The sequence below is a fragment of the Hyperoodon ampullatus genome (genome assembly GCF_949752795.1).
Source record: "Hyperoodon ampullatus genome assembly, chromosome: 8".
Classification (NCBI taxonomy): domain Eukaryota; kingdom Metazoa; phylum Chordata; class Mammalia; order Artiodactyla; family Ziphiidae; genus Hyperoodon; species Hyperoodon ampullatus.
Genome location: NC_136921.1, coordinates 61,825,558 through 61,845,148, shown reverse-complemented (window position 1 = coordinate 61,845,148; position 19,591 = coordinate 61,825,558). Strand labels below are relative to the sequence as shown.

At 36.8% G+C, this 19,591-nt stretch overlaps 1 protein-coding gene across 1 annotated transcript in view; it reads left to right on the top strand.

Moving 5' to 3' along the window:
* The window catches only part of ZEB2 (zinc finger E-box binding homeobox 2), a gene marked incomplete at its 3' end in the record, with an annotated part of 128,558 nt that overhangs the window by 82,140 nt on the left and 26,827 nt on the right, over window positions 1-19,591 (top strand). Inside the window, exons 3-4 of the mRNA XM_079710290.1 lie at window positions 7,225-7,482; window positions 12,342-12,413. Of these exons, the coding sequence (XP_079566416.1) occupies window positions 7,225-7,482; window positions 12,342-12,413 (330 nt within the window). The remainder of the gene's footprint in view (window positions 1-7,224; window positions 7,483-12,341; window positions 12,414-19,591) is intronic.

The window sequence follows — 19,591 nt, the reverse complement described above, 5'->3', positions numbered from 1 at the left end:
GACTCCCAACCACTGCGCCATCAGGGAAGCCCTGTATAATTTCTTGATACTTTATTTTTGATTGTTGGTATAATGCAAATTGTTGAATTATCATGGATTCCAGTAATTAGAGAATCTTCTAAAATCTTTCCTTCCTTGTGACATATTACGGGGAGACATATATTCACTTGATGTCTTAATAAAGCATGGTGGAATTGCTGGCAAATAGGTGTACAATGCATATAAAAATATTTGTGTATAGCAATTGTTCTGAGGTTTTCCCTCAGTATGACATCACACTAGACTTGCTGATGAAGGTGCTGTTAGACTTTTTTCGCCATTGCAGGGATTTCATGACTTGTGTTCTGGAGTATAGATTAGCTAAATACTATATCCCTAGAGTGTAAGCATATCATAGATGTAGAGAGAAAGTGAAGCTGAGAGAATTGCTAAAGGACAGAAGTTACAACTACAAAAACTCACTAAATGAAAGACGAGGCAGGAGGCATGTGTGTTTCAAACATCAATTCAATGACTAGTTTCCTTTGGTGGGAGATAAATAAGGTAATCAAAACCATTATGAGTTCTAGATATACAGGAAAATCCTAATATGTTTATTTTTGTAAAAAAAAACAACAAAAAACAGATATTAAGTCTTTGGGTAAGCATGAATTTCACTTAGAACATTGTAACCTAGGAATATAGTGTCTTCTTGAAAGATAACTGAATTTACTGTGCGAATTCTCTGACCAATATCTGTTTTTATGATAGTTTGGAGAAGGGAGGAGCCTTACTTTTATTTTTATTTGCCATTATCTTTATACTTTATTACGGAAGAAGTTTGGAGGGGAAAATTATACAACTATCATGTTATTACCTGCATGTGGGAGCTTATCCGGAGCCCCAGCAAATTTCTGGAATTAACCTTTTTTTAAATCTCTAACATAACGAAACTGGAAAGTGCCTTCAGGTACAGAGAAGCTGCTAGCATTTCTAGAGGGGATGAGTGCCTGCCATCTTCCCAAGATGATCCCGTAATAGGAAGTTGGTAGAGTCTCAGAACTGGCCCCTCCCCACTGGAACTGTGTGCAGAATTTCCTCTCTCATTTCACTTAATATGCATATTTTTTACATAGCTAATCTGAAATGGAAACATTTTTATCCCTATACTCAAAACTGCTTTTGTTTTATCAGCTGACATTTTACAACTCATTAATTTATAATGCGGGTTTAATGCCTTTGAATGTTCCTGGGATGAAAAATTAAAGTGACCAAGCTAGTTTGTAAAAAGGCTGACTGTAGTATGTTCATAGTAGCTCTTTTATAACAGTGTTTTGTACTGGAGAGCACATTCCATGGGAATATTTCAAACTGGCGTGGTCCCTTCTCCTAGCATTAATTAACCTTGCATCCCCAAGTGATAACATTATTCCCATTTTTAAATTGGGAAATTAAGGCTCCTGCATTTCAGTGACACATATCCAAATTCAGAAGAAAATCTCTGTTTGAATTTGCTTTGCCTTGTTGTACCTATCATGAGACTCCCGTTATTAAATGAAAACTTGAACCTTGATTTAGTCCTATGATCTTTATCCATCCAAGTGCAAAGGGAACAAGTTAGCTGTGATAAAGAAGGGGTATCAAGGATAGATCTTCCCTGGAAGAACACATTGCTGAATAAAAATCCTTGAAGAAGAGCTGCATCCTGTTTTTAGTAGCACAGTACCTGGAAATCAAACTCTGGTGGTAAGGAGGAGGAATAAAAGGCTAGGGTTCAGGTGAAGAGGCTTAGAATGTCCCCCAACATTTACCACACATAAAGACATTCTAAGAAAGCAACTAGACCATAACCCAGTGGCTCAGATGTACGTGTTCTCCAAGCATCTAAGAGATTTAGGAAACCAAATGACTCATAAAATTCCAAAGGTCTTCTTTTAAACTTTAAGCCATATCACCAGAAGAGACATTTTTAAAATGAGGTTACATGTCTATCTCACCTATTAGCTGAAGGATGAATCGTACTCTCTCCCACCATGGGCCTCCTACTTGGTACTTTTGCAAATGAAATTTTAAGTGAAGGACCAACACCAAAACTGTGACTGGCACACATTCAGATCTTCTCGTTTCACTTAGAGCTACCACATAGCTCATCAGCAGACAAGACACTGGGGCCATGGTCCCGTCTTTATTATTATTTCAGTGGTTATCAGTGTTTCATGCTCCACAAACTGCAATCACACATGCAATTTCGTAGTCTTCTTGTGGCAACCTCATAGACAGGGAGCACATTACCATTATTTTTTCCCATTTATACCAAGTTTTCTTGGATGATAGGCCAAGGCCACACAGCTGGTTACATATTGGGACTGGGACAAGAAGACAGGTCTTCAAGCTCGTAATTCTGGGAACTGCCTCTTTATTTCTATTGTTTCCAAACTATTGTGGGAGACATGGGTGTATTGTTAGAGTCTGGTAATTGATCAAATTGGTAGGCTTCTATAACTCAAATTAAAAGGATCCATGAAAGTAACAATCATCAAAACAATTTAAAATTAAGCAACAATCTTCATTTGGGGGCATAAAAACCCCCAAAGTCCCAGGGATTTCCATTCCTTTACTCTAATCACGTGGAGTTTAAATTTAGATTGCATTCTTCACTGGGAATGTGTATTATCATGTATATTTCCAGGTGGCTGTTACCTGCCCGAAGATGTGCTTTTAGCCTCCAGCTTTGCCACTAAGTGGCTGCAGGGCCTTACATGAGTCATTTGACCTCATTGTACCTGTATTACCTCCTTTGTCAAATGTCCAGGGTTGACTTCGTGTCCTTCTAACACTACAGTTTTATACTGCTCTGTCTCTAAATAGATAGTAAGCTTCCTGAGGTGAGAATAGCGCATCCCTGTGTGCTCTGGACTCAACACATTGCAGGTATTAAATAAATGTTTGATGATGTCATCGAAAGACTTATTGGCACACTTAGTTTGAGTGGAGTTATAGAAAATCATTATTGACCACCTTATTAACAATTAACTGTCTATAACCTGCATATATAATTTTCCTTTACATCAATAAAATGTCTGCTTCTGGTGAACATGAAGTATTGCCCCTTAATATCAGTTCTTTTGCATGTTAATACATTAGCAACTGATTCTTACTTGTACTGTAACTGACAGAATAAAGTAGAGAAAGCATATAAGTATGAAAAGGGGTTAGTTAGGTAACATTGTATAGGGCATCTTCAAAACAACAGTTCTGGTATTTCAAATGTCAAGCTAATTATCAGCAATGTTTAAATGCTGTGATAGGCCATTTTTGCAAATGCTGAAATTTTCTGTCAGGTATGGACATTATAAAAATGTCACGTTTTGCTACTATTCTGTTACATGTCACCAGAATACAAAATCTGAAAAAAAGTTAGATCAATAGACAGTAAAGAGAAACCATTATTTGTTTTGCATATGATTGTAAAATTAATTGGTCTGGTGCTAAAATTTAGAGTATTGTTTACTTAGAAGGAAGAATAGAGAGAATTTAATATAATGCAATCTGGTGAGGTGAAAATAATGCTTACTATAGATAAACTATGAAGCCTTTTAAATACAGGTTTTTAGTAATGCACATTCAGATATATCTTTCCAGGCCCATTTGCTATAAAGCAAATTTAAGTATCAGCTTTATACCCTTTGGTAACCCCGTATTACACATACAGTTTTAGAGAAAATGAAACTTTAATATGATTCCACATAAAATGGCAAACCATGCCAATAATTCATATGCACTTCATATGCAAATAGTTTTATCCATCAATTATTATGTAAACATGGTATCACATGGCAAATTTCCCTGTAATACAGTACAGTACCTGTATATAATTATGGATGCATTTTGCCAATGCAACTGTTATACAGAATTGTAATTAATTCCTCTGAAGATTACTGGGAGAGTTTTGGATACTGATGCTGTTTTTGGACATTTATTACTGCTCTTTAGTTGGCTTTTTGCTGTGCCTCAGAGACAGATGTAAAATTAGTGTCTATTTTGAGCCAGCAAACAGTACATCTTTCTCTTGTTTATTGAATTGCAGAAAGGAATTCTTTGGGCTCCCACTTCTTTGTGGTTTTGAAGTAACCGTCTGTTTTTCTGCCAGCCATGTAGCTCTAATACATGTATAAAATTTTGCTGAGACTCATGCAAGGGGTGGCTTATTTGGCCTAATGTAAGGACCGAGTAGAACTTTGCTACATGTTTAGGTGGTTCTGTGCTTTTGAATGTTGAATAAAAAATATGTACCATAAGTTTAAAAATTGACACAGTACTAATATATTCTGACCGATGACCCTCATTTAAAACCAGTATATGTTGGTTATTATACAAAATGAAATCTCTTCTTTGCAGAGACAAATCTACATTATTAAGATCCCTTATGCCAATGGGGATGATGGTGGGCAAAAAAAAGAAAACAGGAACAAATGAGAAAATGAGCTTATTTTATTTCCTAATGCAAATGGAGGTAAACCCATCATGTCCTGGCCATTCTATAGTAAGAATATTTTGTGGTGAAAATTTCCCCAGTGCTTACACTTGGCAAATCCACTGACTAGACTTGAGAGAAATATTTAAAGGAAAATCCTGGGCATTTAGAAGCGGGGGGATGAGGTGGGGAGCAGGAAAGTGCCATGTCCATATTAACGGATTTAATTTTGATTGTCAGAAGGTCAACCAGAAAGAACAGAATGAAATTATCTACTCTGAGTTCAGATACAGAAACTTTGTTATGAATTGTTTTACCTGGATTTTTTAAAAGTGGGGGTAAGATACCAACATAATGGTTCTGGGAAGCCATCCAATGGGAATGGACACCCTAGTTAGCACACTCTGGAAAAGATGGCACACTGCTTCTGTAAGTGAACTTGACAGCAGTTATTTATTTAGTTTAAAAGTATTTACTACTATTTGTGAGCGAGAACCCTAAAGGTTGTGAAGTATTGTTGCCCTGTGAAGGTGATGGATGCTGTACTCCTGACCCTATATGGTGAGACATGACTTCATTGCTTGTTTAGATTGTTCTGATATTTGGGACTCCTCAAGGGCTGTTCATAAATCATTTATCTCTCTTCTTTTTTTTTTCCACAAGAAAATATTTCAATTGTATTGCTGCAGGAACACTCACGTGTCACACGGGATATTGTGGTCCATGCAGAAAAAGACCTTAAAAGGCATGGTTGTTTTTCCAGGATAAAGGCCTTTTAATGCCTGTCCAGCCTTAGATAATTTTATTCACTCCTTCTGGACCTTTCTTTATTCCTCCTGTGCCCAGAGATCAGTTTTTAGGAGGTGGGTTGAAAGCTTCCCAGGCCTCCGGAGCTTTTGTTATAACCCCACCACTCTCACCAGCCCCCCACCTCCGCCCCGAAGTCAGCGTTCAGAACATTTGTAAAGAATCTTCTGCTTGTTGCTAAGAAATGGTTAAATCTCAGTCACCAGGAAAAAAAAAAAAAAAGCACATTATTGATTGTACTAAGGTATATCTGGACCACACAGCTAGAGCAGAGATGTTAGAATATCTCTCTTTTTGTAGATCTGAGGGCATTACCCAGCCTGAACTTGCCTAAGCCCTTGTGGTCACACCTCTTGAAAAGGTTTTGTTTCCCCCGTCAATTGGTATTCAAACCAGGTCAGCAGATTCTGTTTGCCCGGCTCCGCTGCCGTTTTCATTTTAATTTGCACCTGTTGTGCAGTTGTTCCGAAGGCAAGTGCAGACCCGCGGATTATACAAAGATCATATTATGAGCAGATATGCACGGTGTAATCTTTTTGTCCCCAGCCTCACATGACAGAAAAAATCTCTCTCTTTTTGTTCCTTTTTTACTCCCTGGGAACCTGTCAAAGCAAACAGATATGACTGACTAAAATTTGTAACTAGACATGTTTCCAGAATTCTCCAAAAGCATTATGAACCTGACTCACAATCCTTTTCATTTTTTTCCTCCTTTTCTGCCACTTTTGTATAATCCGATAGCTGGCAAGAGCCACTTGAGATAGCTCAGTTGATAACTTAGCAGAGGATTGCTTTATTAGGCGCAGAGAAATCAAAATGAACCTGAAAATTGTTTGCGCTTTTTTTTTCCACGGGCTCCTTTTTATTTTCTTTCTTTCTTTCTCTCTCCCTCTTGTTCCCATGATGTCATGGTTCTAACTTGTTTTTTTGTGTGTGTTTCTGGAGAGTTGGGTTAACAGTTCTTGGCAATGCTGTGTGTGCGTAACGGCTGGTGTGTTTCTCTAGCTGAGCTAATGCCCCGTGTTTATTACTCTAATCTTTCTTGTCTGGTGGTAAAGTGGACAATTTATGTACTAGCATGTAGGCCGAGAGCCTGTGAGGGCTGACTAATTCAGAAACAGCCACCTTCAATTGAGTTCACAGACCTTATTTACAGGCTGTCTATTTTAAGAAAAGCTACTGAGCATTGCTGGGGCTGAGGGCTGCAAAAGCAGCCCGCCGGTTCTCGTGAGTTATTTTAACATTTGTGTTGGTCTTGCCTGTGTCACTTTGAAATCTTCTGTAATTATGGCGCTATGAAGACATCTCAATAGTAGTATTAATGGCCCAGAAGATATGGCTTTTCCTCATTTTCTGCTTAAAAGATTGGGATATAAATGGCCTTAGCACATGATGGTTGACGTAGAAGCAACAGTGAACCTTTCAGATTGAGCAGGTTTGTGTACGTGTTCATGTATTTGAGTAAATAGATGGACGTTGTGTGTGTGTGTGTGTGTGTGTGTGTGTGTGCGTCTACCATTTCTAGGAATAAAACCACAGCTAATATAGTGAAGCCATGTCATATTTATAGTACAACATTTCATAGTAAACACTCCATGTCACTAAACTAATAAAATTGTCAATTGCAGATCTATTTTATAGGTTTGTGTGGAGTGTCAAATGTGCGTATTGCAATATGTCTCCGCGTATATAGGCATGTTTTGAGTATATGCGCTTCTGTGGCTTTTGAAATTTTCCCATCTTTTTAGCAAAAAACTATTTAAACTCAGAAAGAGTACCCAGGTATAACTGAATAAGAATAAAAATGCTAAAGCATGAAAGATATTCATTATATTTTCCTGACATGGTTGAGTAATTAAGTTACAAAAATACCAATTATTTTCCATTTAACTAAACATTCAAGGAGTGACTGATATTTTTCAACAGAGTGTTTAGAGTGTGTGTGTTCTGTGCTTCCTCTTCAGTGGTGAACTATGACAATGTAGTGGACACGGGTTCTGAAACCGACGAGGAGGACAAGCTTCAGATTGCTGAGGAGGACGGGATTGCTAACCCTCTGGACCAGGAGAGGAGTCCAGCTAGCGTGCCCAACCATGAGTCCTCCCCTCACGGGAGCCAGGCTCTATTGCCAAGAGAGGAGGAGGAAGATGAGATAAGAGAGGGTGGAGTGGAACATACCTGGCACAACAACGACATTCTCCCAGCCTCTGTAGATGGTCCAGGTAAGTGTCTAAAACAACTTGGCCCCTTCCTGTGCCATCTACCTAGTGGAGCGTCCACAACCAAATCGTTAAAATATTTCTTTCTAGAGCCCTCGCAGAATAGAGATACCAAAGCTGGTGACAGATTATGAAGTGATAGTCGTGTTATCACATTACAGCACTACTGACATCTTAGGAAGGGATTATGTTTCCGTCTGGATGCAAGTTGAATATGAACTACATTTTAAACACACAACGTGAAGGATTTGCACCACATGTACAATGTGCCAATTATACAACACCATCAAGAGCTATCCTCTCAGGATGGAAACTGGAAGCAAACATAAAAGCTCACAACTGATATGTATTTGAAAGTTTTGTGTAGTGATACAAACCAAATAACTGTCAGTTTAACAGTAGTTTCAGTGTCTGTCTGACACCTCCTATTGTAATTCAACCATCTAATCATTCCCTTTTGTTAAGTGTGAATGTGATTTCACACTTCTACCTGGTCAGGTAGCTTTCTTTCTTATTATTTAACAGCTAAGTACTTGATAATGATTCTTGCTGTTTGGTGGGAATCTCTGGGGAAGTAGAAATGGTCCAAGGCCAACTCTAATAAAAATAAGGTGAATTATATTCAAACTAAAACTTCAGATGCCACTGTGAAAATGGAAATGTCATGGTCTAAAATTCACTTAGGATGAAACATCACCAAGGTATGAAATGATTAACAAACTAAAGGAGAATTAATCATATCCCCCTAAACTCCCTCTGATAATCTCTACTTGGTAAGGTGGCCCGTAAAATTTTTTTTAATGACCCTTCTAATTCAAACCTTCGTGTCTCCTTAATCTCTGTTCCAAGACCCAGTGAGCGCTATCATGATTTACTCCACCTTATGTTTTTTTTTCCTTACTATATATATAACAATAGCATTTTTATAAATAGGTGAAATGGGTGGGAAGGAAATAAGTAAGCACAAGAGTCTACCTGTATGCTATTGTGATGTCGCAGAGTATAAAAAACATCGAACATAGGCAGAGTCATTGTTTGGTATACTGGAAGGAGGATAATAAAAGTACTTCCACTACTAAAGAACATTAAATGTGAAAAAAAGAAAAAAGATGACTGATGGCAGTTTGAGTGTAGTGTATTTGTTTTTCGTTTTCCTAACACACCGTGCCAAGTTTTGTACTCTTTCTGTTTCCAATTTTGCTTTCGGTGAAGGTTTCTTGAATCTCAGCAATCCCACACATAAACATTTATCGTTATATCCATTAAGACTTAAGGTTTTAGATTTTCAACTATGAGGGAGAACTCAGCCAAAGATGCTTGAAAGATAAATACGTTTAATTAGGGGCAGAGGATGATCATTAAAGGAAGTCTGACTGCTGCAGAAGTCATTAACAATCTTAAATGAAATTTTTATTTTTATGATAGCCATTTACATGTATAATAAGAGCCAATGATTCTTGGGAGCAGTGTGACAGAAACAGAGTGTGGCGAGAACTCATGTAAGACATACTATTTAAATGAGCTGGTGTTAGCTATTCATATTTGTTAATGAACTAGATATGCAGGGCTATAAGAATGAATGTTCTGATGCTTTAAATTTTAATATCTAGAAATCAAGGGTAAGGATCAATTACTAGAATTTCCACCCTTAAAGGAATAATTATTAACGATATAACAAATGTATAGCTCCAAACTTCTGGAAAAAAAAAAGTTTAATTAAAAAAAATTAAGATCAGTAATTGAAAAACAGCCAAAACAGCCATGTCAAGCTGTAGTAGTCTGTGATCATGGCAGCTTTTTGTGTTGGTCATGGATCATAATTCCAAATGTTTTAATATACAATAATCCATATGAATGCATTACAGACCCTGTTATTACCTGTAGTTAATGGTGCCTGTGATACAAATGAACAGGCTGTTCTTTGCTCTTACCTTTATGGTAAATAAACTAGCATTCTGGAGTCACAATAATTAAATAAAATGTAAATCCCTAATCTCATTTGGCTATTTGGACCAAGAAAGTTACCCAGCTATTACCTGTCTGGTTCTAATGATTAGTAATGATTTATTGTTCTTTTTTTTTATTGTTCCAAAAGTGCTCTGATGTGGTGCCTTGATGTCTAATGAAAAGAAATTGGTCTTAAAAAGCTACTCATTGTTTATCCTGACTCTTAGATAACACATTTTTCTTCTGATAAAATATTTTTCTTATTTATTGTTCAAAACATACAATATAGACAATAATTCTAATTCTGGTGCTGTTTTATTTAGTAGTGTTTTATCCCTGGTGCCTGGCTGTCTACCATCATACCTCAGCACATAGCTTTACTCTGAGATAAGCCCCCTCTCTTTTGCTCTCTCTCCCATGCTTTCTGTAGTTTGTCTGCAGGATGCAGGTTTTCCACTGAAGAGCGCAGTGGAGTTCTTACTGTGCCTTTCCGGTTCCAGCACAATCAAAGTTTTGTGTTTAGAATTGTCCTTGACATTCTTTCGTCCCACAATGGGGTGGACACAGTGTGCTGGAAACCATGACATCATTATCATTGACACAGACTTAAATAAATCACCTGCATCTTGGCCTCTTTCTGCTTATTCAAGGATTCTTCATCTTGAGGAAGAAAGTGCTCTTTATTTTTATAAACCTTCATCCCAAGGGTGACTGGAAAACACAAACTTTTACAAGTGTTTTAAAAACAAATATACTATGTGGTTTTAGACACAGTATGCTGAGTCAGAGGTGTCTTGGGAAAAAATGTTTAAGGTTAGGCGTGAGGCAGAAAGACAGCCAGGATTGCCTTTAGTTCAGGGGGGGATACTCCTAACCCACGTTATGATGTGCTTCTGAATACGGATTCATGTGAAACTTAATTAAATAGGCATATGCATAGTATTTAAAATACATACCTGAGCTTGATGTTCAAAAAAAAAAAAGCTTGATGCTCAGTAAATTGAAGCAAAGTACATTCTGGGTGAAAGTGACACCATCTCAGTTGCACAATCTTTGGTAAAAGAGGGTTATAGCTAAAGTATTACTACAGAATGCAGGGCACACTAAGTGCCAACTACACATGTGAATACGCAGCATTTAATAATTTGGGAAGCAACTACCTCCTGTAACTTCTCTTTACGTTTTCATAAGAAAATGACAATGAGGAAGGAAGTGCAGCAGAAATCTTGAACATAACCACTATTATGCAAAAAAAAAAAAAAAAAATTGCTGTTAACTGTTTTCCCCTCAGTGACTTGATCTCTCAGATGGAAAACTTATGATTCTTCTGACTCTTGGCTACCAGAAATCACATGAGAGGAGCGAGGAAGAAAGACACAAAAGTTATATTTATATCTAGTACTGAACTTCTCAGAAATACCTTAATTTAATTCCTTACAGAGACTAATAAAAATATCAGATGAGGGAGCCTTTTAACCAATCTATTATTATAATTGACAATCAAGTATTGCTGTATATTGAACTCCTAAATGTTTTATGCAAAATGTCCCTGTGAACATATTCCTTAAATAAAGGAGAAGTCCAGGGCCAAGAATGAATTTAAAGTGGTCGTAGAATTTAAACAAATATCATTCAAATTATCTGACTAGTATTATGCCCAGTGGCATTAAATTAGCATCTATTTATATCTGTGTACTTTACCTTAAGAGGCTCATAAATTTTCAGTTCTGATGCCATAAACAGATATGCTGCAGGATACTACTTGAAAAACATATATTTTAATTTTGTTGTAACATTTGCTAGAATCTGTTTTTCTACCAAATAATTATGACTAGAATGTGATAAGCAAAAATGGTCAGGATAAATTTGGGAATTCACAGAGTCCTATTTATAAAGTTTCTCTTGTTTTAAACAGAATGATTATCACAGAGAGATATTCATCCTGGATCATGTTTGGTTCTCATTAGTATTGTTATTGTAAAAATAAAAATTTTTAAAGTCCATGTTTAATTTACTTTCTTGAAGGATTTTTAACTGTCAGCTGTCCTTCTCTGACTTCACATATTCTACAATTTGGTAGGCAGAAAATCTGAGAGTTCTCCTACTTTCCAGACTCTTCCCACTTTAAAATATTACAATTTTAGAAGATGACCTTTTATCATTTATAGATCTTCAACTTCAGTGTTAAATATTTTCATCTTCATCAGAACACTGAGCTGTTCTTATAGCTATGTTTTTCCTCAGAAAATGACTATGACTCCCTACTGGGGAATTAACGGTAAGGAAGAAAGATATTTATGGAGTGGTAGGGAAAGGAATAAGGAAAATATGTTTTAGAAGTTTATATAAAACAGTAAAACAGGTGTTTTCAGTACCTCTGGGATGCTTGTTTTATAAACTGGGCATTTCAAGTTTTGGTATGTAGAATTAGGTTCTTTAAAATTTCGCTTGCATAGATTAGCACCATCATAGCTACTCCAAGGAGGGAAAAATGCATGAAAATAAAATAAGAAATTCTCACTTCTCTCTGATAATCCAGTGTTACCAGAGGCATAGCAGCCAGTGTGCCTCTTCGTCAGTACAAATACTTAGTTGCTTTTGACTCTTATTGAAAAAATAATATCTTTCCCCCTGTTTGTCACTAGAACTGCCACTAGAAGAAAAGCCTTTCGTTTGCCCCAAATAAGCACCTCTGTTTTTCACAGCTTGCAGTAATGCTTAAAGTAAATAAGTTCTTGTGCAGCTAGCACTATTGGATTCATTCAGTTGCCTGAACAAAGCTATTGTTTAGAGGTTTACAACAAGCCTTTTCTCTGTTTCCTTTAAAAGAATCTTCCTTGTTCCTGTGGTAAGCATGCTTAGTATAGTAAGCCTTTCTACAATTTTCAAATGCTAAAGATAATCTTCCCCCACAGAAGAAATGAAGGAAGACTATGACACTATGGGGCCGGAAGCCACGATCCAGACCACAGTTAACAATGGTACAGGTAAGTAAGTTTACCACGCCAAGGTCATGTTTGTCCTGCGTCATGTGGATTTAGTGAGTCAGAGACAGAAACACTGACCCATCCATTTGTATGTCTGTGATTTAACAATTAAGTCAGACTTTACAAGTCTCTTGTTTTGTTTCAAATCAGAATTCTCTGTTTTGGTATTTTATTCAGCAAATATATCTTTTATTCTTAAACCCTAATTTGCCCGTGAAAGTTAAGAAAACTGAACTGGATTTTTTAAAAAATCTTTTCAAAGCCTGAGTTGGGCAAATTTCTGGTAGTAATTTTTATTTTAAAAGACTACATAAATATAATTTGAAAATTGTAATATAATATGCCTCTTCCAGTCACCCCTTGATATTAGTCATTGAGATTCAAATGATATGGTGTAATTTAGATTGTAAAATGTTTCTTCAGAACGACAAACCAAAATTCTGTGAATGTTCCTCATAAAAACTGATCATCTGAGTTCCTTTTTATCCTATCTTCATTTTATTTCTCAGTACCTTCTAGTTCCTCTAAATAATATTTTCCAGGCAAAAGTTTCATAAAGAATAGACAATTTCACTTCTTTTTAATGAAGCTAAAAAATTGCAGTAGGAAGGTAGTAAGTGGTGCTTTGTTTTATTCCGCTACTGCTGTAGAATGGAGTTTCAGGACAATTGTGACCTTCCATGTTCCTTCCCAAAAACTGAACAGCATCTCCTCTCACACCCTCTCACGTCACTAGTGCAAATTTACACTGACTCACTATGTTTACCTCTCTTTTCCTGGATAAGGCTAAGTATTTTTGGTGTTTCAAACAATCCTTCATACCACCATCAAAAATATTACCATAGTGCCCAGTATAAGGTTAACTTCTAAAGCAAAAGCCAAAAAAAAAATCACATAACTATTTCCACTCAACTCACCAATGAAAACAAGTCAGTTTTATGAAGTTTTAGAAATGTAAATAATTAAGATGATATTCATATCTCCCTTATGTCGAAACACATCACAATAGAGTGTTCATGCTGTGTTTCTATTTAGAATGCTCTTATTAATAACTTACCATGCACTAATTTACATTCTTGGATATAAAATAAGAGAAATAATAAAAAACTATTGTAAATTTTCTTTCATTTGAATAATGTCAATTTAAGGTACAAAAATGAAACTGTATAATATGGGATTATGGAAAAGGTATAGAATTAGGAACCCATAACCCTGATTTTTAGCTACAGCTCTGGCAATAACTAGATTGCAACCTTGGGCAAGTCAATTGCCCTTCTTGGCACTCAGTTTCCACATCTGAAAAATGAATAGATTGCACTAGTTGCTTGTTAAAAATATTTCTAGTTTTAATATTCTATGTTGTAGGGGTACCATCACTGTGTAAAATAGAAATAAGATAAAATAACTTCTTATAAAAACACAGTAATAAAGAGATACCACAAATTAGATACTTTCTGTAATGTCCCAACTCATAAGATCAAAAATGGCTTCATGTTCCTTTTAAAGACAATTGTTAAATTTCAACCTCAAGCATAAATAAACTCTAATTTCATTAACTTTATAGGCATTTAAAGTGTCGCTATTCCACAAAGTGACAATTTACTAGCTGTTTTATACACTTAAGGTCTAAAGTGGGGTTAATAAAAATGGTTCCTATTCAGAAGATTTAAAAATCAATTTCGAATGTTCCTTCACATAGCCTTAAGGTTCATCTTTTCCCATACTATTTACTATTCCTTATAGTTCATACGTATTCAGTCAATAAATAGATCAATAAGTATTCATTGAGTGTCTTCTGTCTATTCACTTTTGTGTGCACATGTTCTGGAAGATGGGCCAGGAAATCTTAGACATGGCTATTATTTAATTTGGAAGATGAGACCAACACACAAGAAAAAATAATAAACAAGTGAAAATATGTGATAAATATGCAACAAATAGTAGGAACTATAATTATTTCAAATTACAGAAATATGAGAGATCCTATGGGGTGAATATTCAGAAAAGGCTTCATGAAGGAGGTGAAATTTGAACTAAGTTCCTTTTCAGTAGTCATGAAGGAGTGAGGAAGGTCCTTCTAGCAGAACAGGAGTGTGTAAGCCAAGGAAAGAAATTGTAATATCTATTCAGAGGATAGCAAGTAAAAGGATTTGGCTGAATCAGGGGGTCCTAGGAGGCAAATCATGGGAAATGAAGCTGGACATGTAAGTTAAATGTAAATGGAGAATGTAAAGCAACAAACCAAAGAGTTTGGGGCATGTTATACTACTGTGATTTCTGTGAAGAAAAACTAGACTTTGAGAGACCAACTGGAAGTCATTGTAGTTATTCAGGTGTGACATGACAAAAAGCCTGTCCTCAGGTGTCAACAGTGGTGAAATTAGTAACATGACTTCTTAACAACCAATTGATTCTCTGGGTGATGGAATCAAAATGGCTTCAGGATTACACATCTGCATGTTTAGAACATGGCAAATACTTGCTATTTCTAGATAAACAGAAAAAGGATCCAATTTTGAGAAGAACTTGAGCTTGTCTTTAGACAAGTATTTTCATATAAAAGTTATATAAATGTGTGTGTATATATATATACATATATATGTATATGAATGTTCATTGGAAATGAGGAATTGAAACCCAGGAAGTCAGGGCTAGAGATAAAGATTTGAGAGTCATGCAAATATATTCAGATGGTATTTAACATCATGGGACTAAAACATTTACAATAAATATACTGAAACATGTAGAAAGCTGAGGCCAGGTCTTCTGGTGAGTAAGGAGAAAAATCAAATTCATTAAAAGAAAAAAGATTAAGAGACAGAAAAAAATTAAATATCCAGGAGACAAAGAAAGTTTCAAAAGTAGACAATGGTCAATTGAATCAAAAGATCCAAATAACTATGACTGAAAGAATGCTGAGCAAATACATTGGACTTGGTGATTAGGAATTTACTGGTGACCCTCAGCTTAGAACTCTGGCCTTTTAGAGAATAACACATATTTCTTCCCAACCATAAGTTTACTGTTTCTTATCCCTAGCATCTTTTTGGATGCTAAAAACATGTGGAATTGAAATAAGACATCTTTAATGGTTGAAGTTGCTTATTAATGGAGTATCTCTTTCTCCCCACATAGGTCCTACTGATCAAGGTCAAGCTATTGGCTGACCTTCCTCTCCGGCCATCCCAACCTATAGTGATATTTTCCTCCAATGAACTCTTATAGAACAAATCAGCTGACCTTGCTGTAGATGCTATAGTGTGTTGTAACTTAATGTATTGTCTTTTCCAAATTAGACTGCAAACTCTGAGAACACAGATTGGTTTTAGGCTACCACATTGTCTATGAGAGTGCCTTAAAATTAACAGGGTCTCGGGCTTCCCTGGTGGCGCAGTGGTTGAGAGTCCGCCTGCCAATGCAGGGGATACAGGTTCATCCCCCGGTACAGAAAGATCCCACATGCCGTGGAGCGGCTAGGCCCGTGAGCCATGGCCGCTGAGCCTGCGCATCTGGAGCCTGTGTTCCGCAACAGGAAAGGCCACAACAGTGAGAGGCCCGCATACCGCAAAAAAAAAAAAAAAAAAAAAAAATTAATAGGGTCTCAACAAATATGTTTTTATTAGTGCATGAATATGGAATTCTTTAATATCAGATACATTTTTCATCAAAGCAGAACAAACACATTGGAATAGATAAATTTTAAACAGGTTAAGCATATTTTCTGATAAAAAGTGTTGTTGTTAACTGGAAAAATTTGTCAGGGGAAGACAAAGAAAATGTCTCTATTATTTCTGGATATTCAACACACAAATTTCATTCCTAACTGAAAGTAAGGAAAAGACCTCTAAATTTCCTACGCAAGTCTACAAATCTATTACATAGTAGAATTTAACCAAGTTCATATCAATGAATAGAGTAGTCTTTTAGAATCTAAAAGTATCTCCTTCCTAGTATACTCTGCTGAGTTAAATCTGTAGAAACCACTCTTTCTTTCTTAGCCTGACAGCATCATACACCTTCCTAAAGGCCATCTCTACCAGGAAGCCATCTGACAGCCTCCCACTCAAGATTAACCACTCACTCTTTTGAGGGTCATTCTCTCTCATATTATAATTAGTCACCTGCAGGTATGCTTCTCTCCACTAGATTGTAAACTATTTGAGGGCAGGAATGATATGGGATTTTGGTCACTTTCTCACCACAGACCCTAGAATGGTCCTGAGTCAGAAAGAGTTTTTGAAGAAATGAGAGACAAATAGCACTTGAACTTTCCTTTCACATTTCTGGGTTGACATACTTTTTTTTTTTTTTTTTTTTTTTTGCGGTACGCGGGCCTCTCACTGTTGTGGCCACTCCCGTTGCAGAGCACAGGCTCCGGACGCGCAGGCTCAGCGGCCATGGCTCACGGGCCCAGCCGCTCCGCGGCATGTGGGATCTTCCCAGACCGGGGCACGAACCCGTATCCCCTGCATCGGCAGGCGGACTCTCAACCACTGCGCCACCAGGGAAGCCCCTGGGTTGACATACTTTTGACAGCGGACCTGAAATAATCACTCAGACATTTTCATCTCCCATTATTCCAATCCCCCAAATGAGAAAGACTCAGTTACATCTGACTGGTCTCTAGCCTTCATGTCCTCCTCTGTTTAGTCTGTCCACATTCTTCCTATAGTCCTTTTCTCATGGTCCAAATTCCTTTCTTAGAATCTTTAATTGTCCCTCAGTACCTATAAGACAAAATCCACATTCTTCAGACAGGTATTGAGTGCCGTCCATTTCATACCAACAGTGTTGCATTCTTGTCAGACCAAATCCCTTGGTAATATCAAAAAAAGAATCACATGTATACCAACCTCTGAATCTCTGCCCATGCTATCCCTTGAGACCCTAATCTCTCACTCCCTTTCCTCCAATTATCCAAATTCTACCCACCTTTCTGTTCTTCAAGGCTAACTCACCTCCCATTTCCTTAATGTGGTCATCCTTGAACACCTCCAAACCACATATATCTCTTCCTTATCTGAAATCCCACAGCCCTCAGGTGCACACCACTAATTTTAGCATGTTGAATTGTTCCTCTTTATGTTGTTTGCACATATTTCACCTAGTTAATTTCATGGAGACAAGCAGTTTCTTGAGCTATGAAATAGGGGTAAATTAGTATGACCTTAGTATGTGCCCCCCAAATATTTGCTTTGATAAAAGGGCTAGTCTCTGTTTGCCTCAAAGTGCTCAGTACAGCAGTGAACACACATGGTGGGCATTATGACTGGTAAAATGAATGAATGAATGAGCTAATGAATGAATGAACAAATATTAGGTGGAGAAGAAATGGACTCTGAGAAAGGAAGTCACAACATTCCCTGTGAAGGGGATTAAGTCCAGTATCTTCAGAGAGTGAAACCAGGATTTAAGTCTCTGAAATCTACTTGTTAAAGGCAAAGAAAAACAGACTATCACTACTTTTTTACAGCAAAGGTAGATTAGCAGCATAGCAAAATTGATCTACAGCACATAAAGCATTGAAAACCCTGATTTATAGTAATAACTTTCTACATTGCATTTAATGTTTCCACATTGGTTTTAATGTTTTAAAGTTTTTTTAATGTATGCTTTAACACGTAAAGAACACCTTTTCACAAAGAACTTTACATCTTCCAGATATTAATCTGGTTCAAAATCAGAATGAAATTATTATGTAGAATTTTCAAAAGTGTGTTTTAAAAGGTATTTTCTAAGAAGATTAGAGAAATGGAAAAACTTGGGAGCATTATAAACATGTGTTTGCCTACATGCTAGTAGTAACAAGGATCTTAGGTGCATGGTGATCATTAGCATTAATGTGTTTCCACGTGCATATCAAGACCTAAATAAGCCCCTGATGTTTTCCTCTTTGACTGTGTGAGAGTTACCTTTTCTCAAACAATCTAGCACTCTTGTTTTAAAGGGCTATTAATAACCACCTGCATCTTTGCTTCCTTTCCTGGGAAGAGGAAAACACCTTACATCTAGGAACTGGGTAAGGCCAGTTGAGGTCTCAGTTCTTAATCTTATATAACACAAGAAAATTATTGTCCAAGAACTAACTGTACTGACTGTAACTAATAGTCGTTAAACATGCTTCCAATATTTTAGGAATAATATATAAATGCTTTTACAGATAAAAAGGCAAAAGTTGTTTTGGGATGCCCTAGATTCTAGAGTCAGGTAAACTACATTTGAATTTTGTCTCTACCAATTACTAGTTACATGAACTTGAGTATAGAATAAGCCTTCATTCTACATCAGTAAAGTGGAAATAATGATTCCCTGTTTACAGTTTTGTGTTTTTTGGTTTTTTTTTGCGGTTCGCGGGCCTCTCATCTCTGCGGCCTCTCCCGTTGCGGAGCACAGGCTCTGGACACGCAGGCTCAGTGGCCATGGCTCACGGGCCCAGCCGCTCCGCGGCATGTGGGATCTTCCCAGACCGGGGCACGAACCCGTGTCCCCTGCATTGGCAGGCGGACTCTCAACCACTGCACCACCAGGGAAGCCCATGGTATATCATTTTTAAAGGACCAAGTACAATGCCTAACATATACTAGATTCTCACCCTCTCTTGGTTATTTTTCTGGTTTGTTTGCATCTGCAAGTAAGCTTACCCATTTCTATTCATTAAGAAATAAATGCATTCTGAACTATTTCCTCCCTTTGTACTGGCTCCTCATTAACTTCTCTAGAATACCAAAATACAATATTTAACACATTTGTAATGGAAGGACTAAACAGTCGATTCTGAGAACCTTGGCCAATTAAATTCCTTTGACATCTTGGAAAACTACCCAGACAAGTTGTAGGACACATTTCTTTTCACTGCTCTGAGGTTGCATTTGAAGTTAAAATAGAAAGATTAAGAAGGAATAGCTTAGTTTTCTATCTCTCTTCATCTTTATCTAGCACCTTTTTTTTTAAATGTAGAAGAGGATTTAGTAGTATTTATAATGTTTGTGTATAAGGATGTTGAAAGCTCTCAAAGATTTTTCCTTCACTTGTTCACTGACTAGCATCAGAAATCATATCTTTTTTTCCTTCTGTCCTGTATAACAGTCAAATAAACAAATAATATTTATCACTTGTGAACAACCACTCAACTATTTCTATTCGTTCTTTTCATAGTATTTGTTGTGTGCTGAATTGGA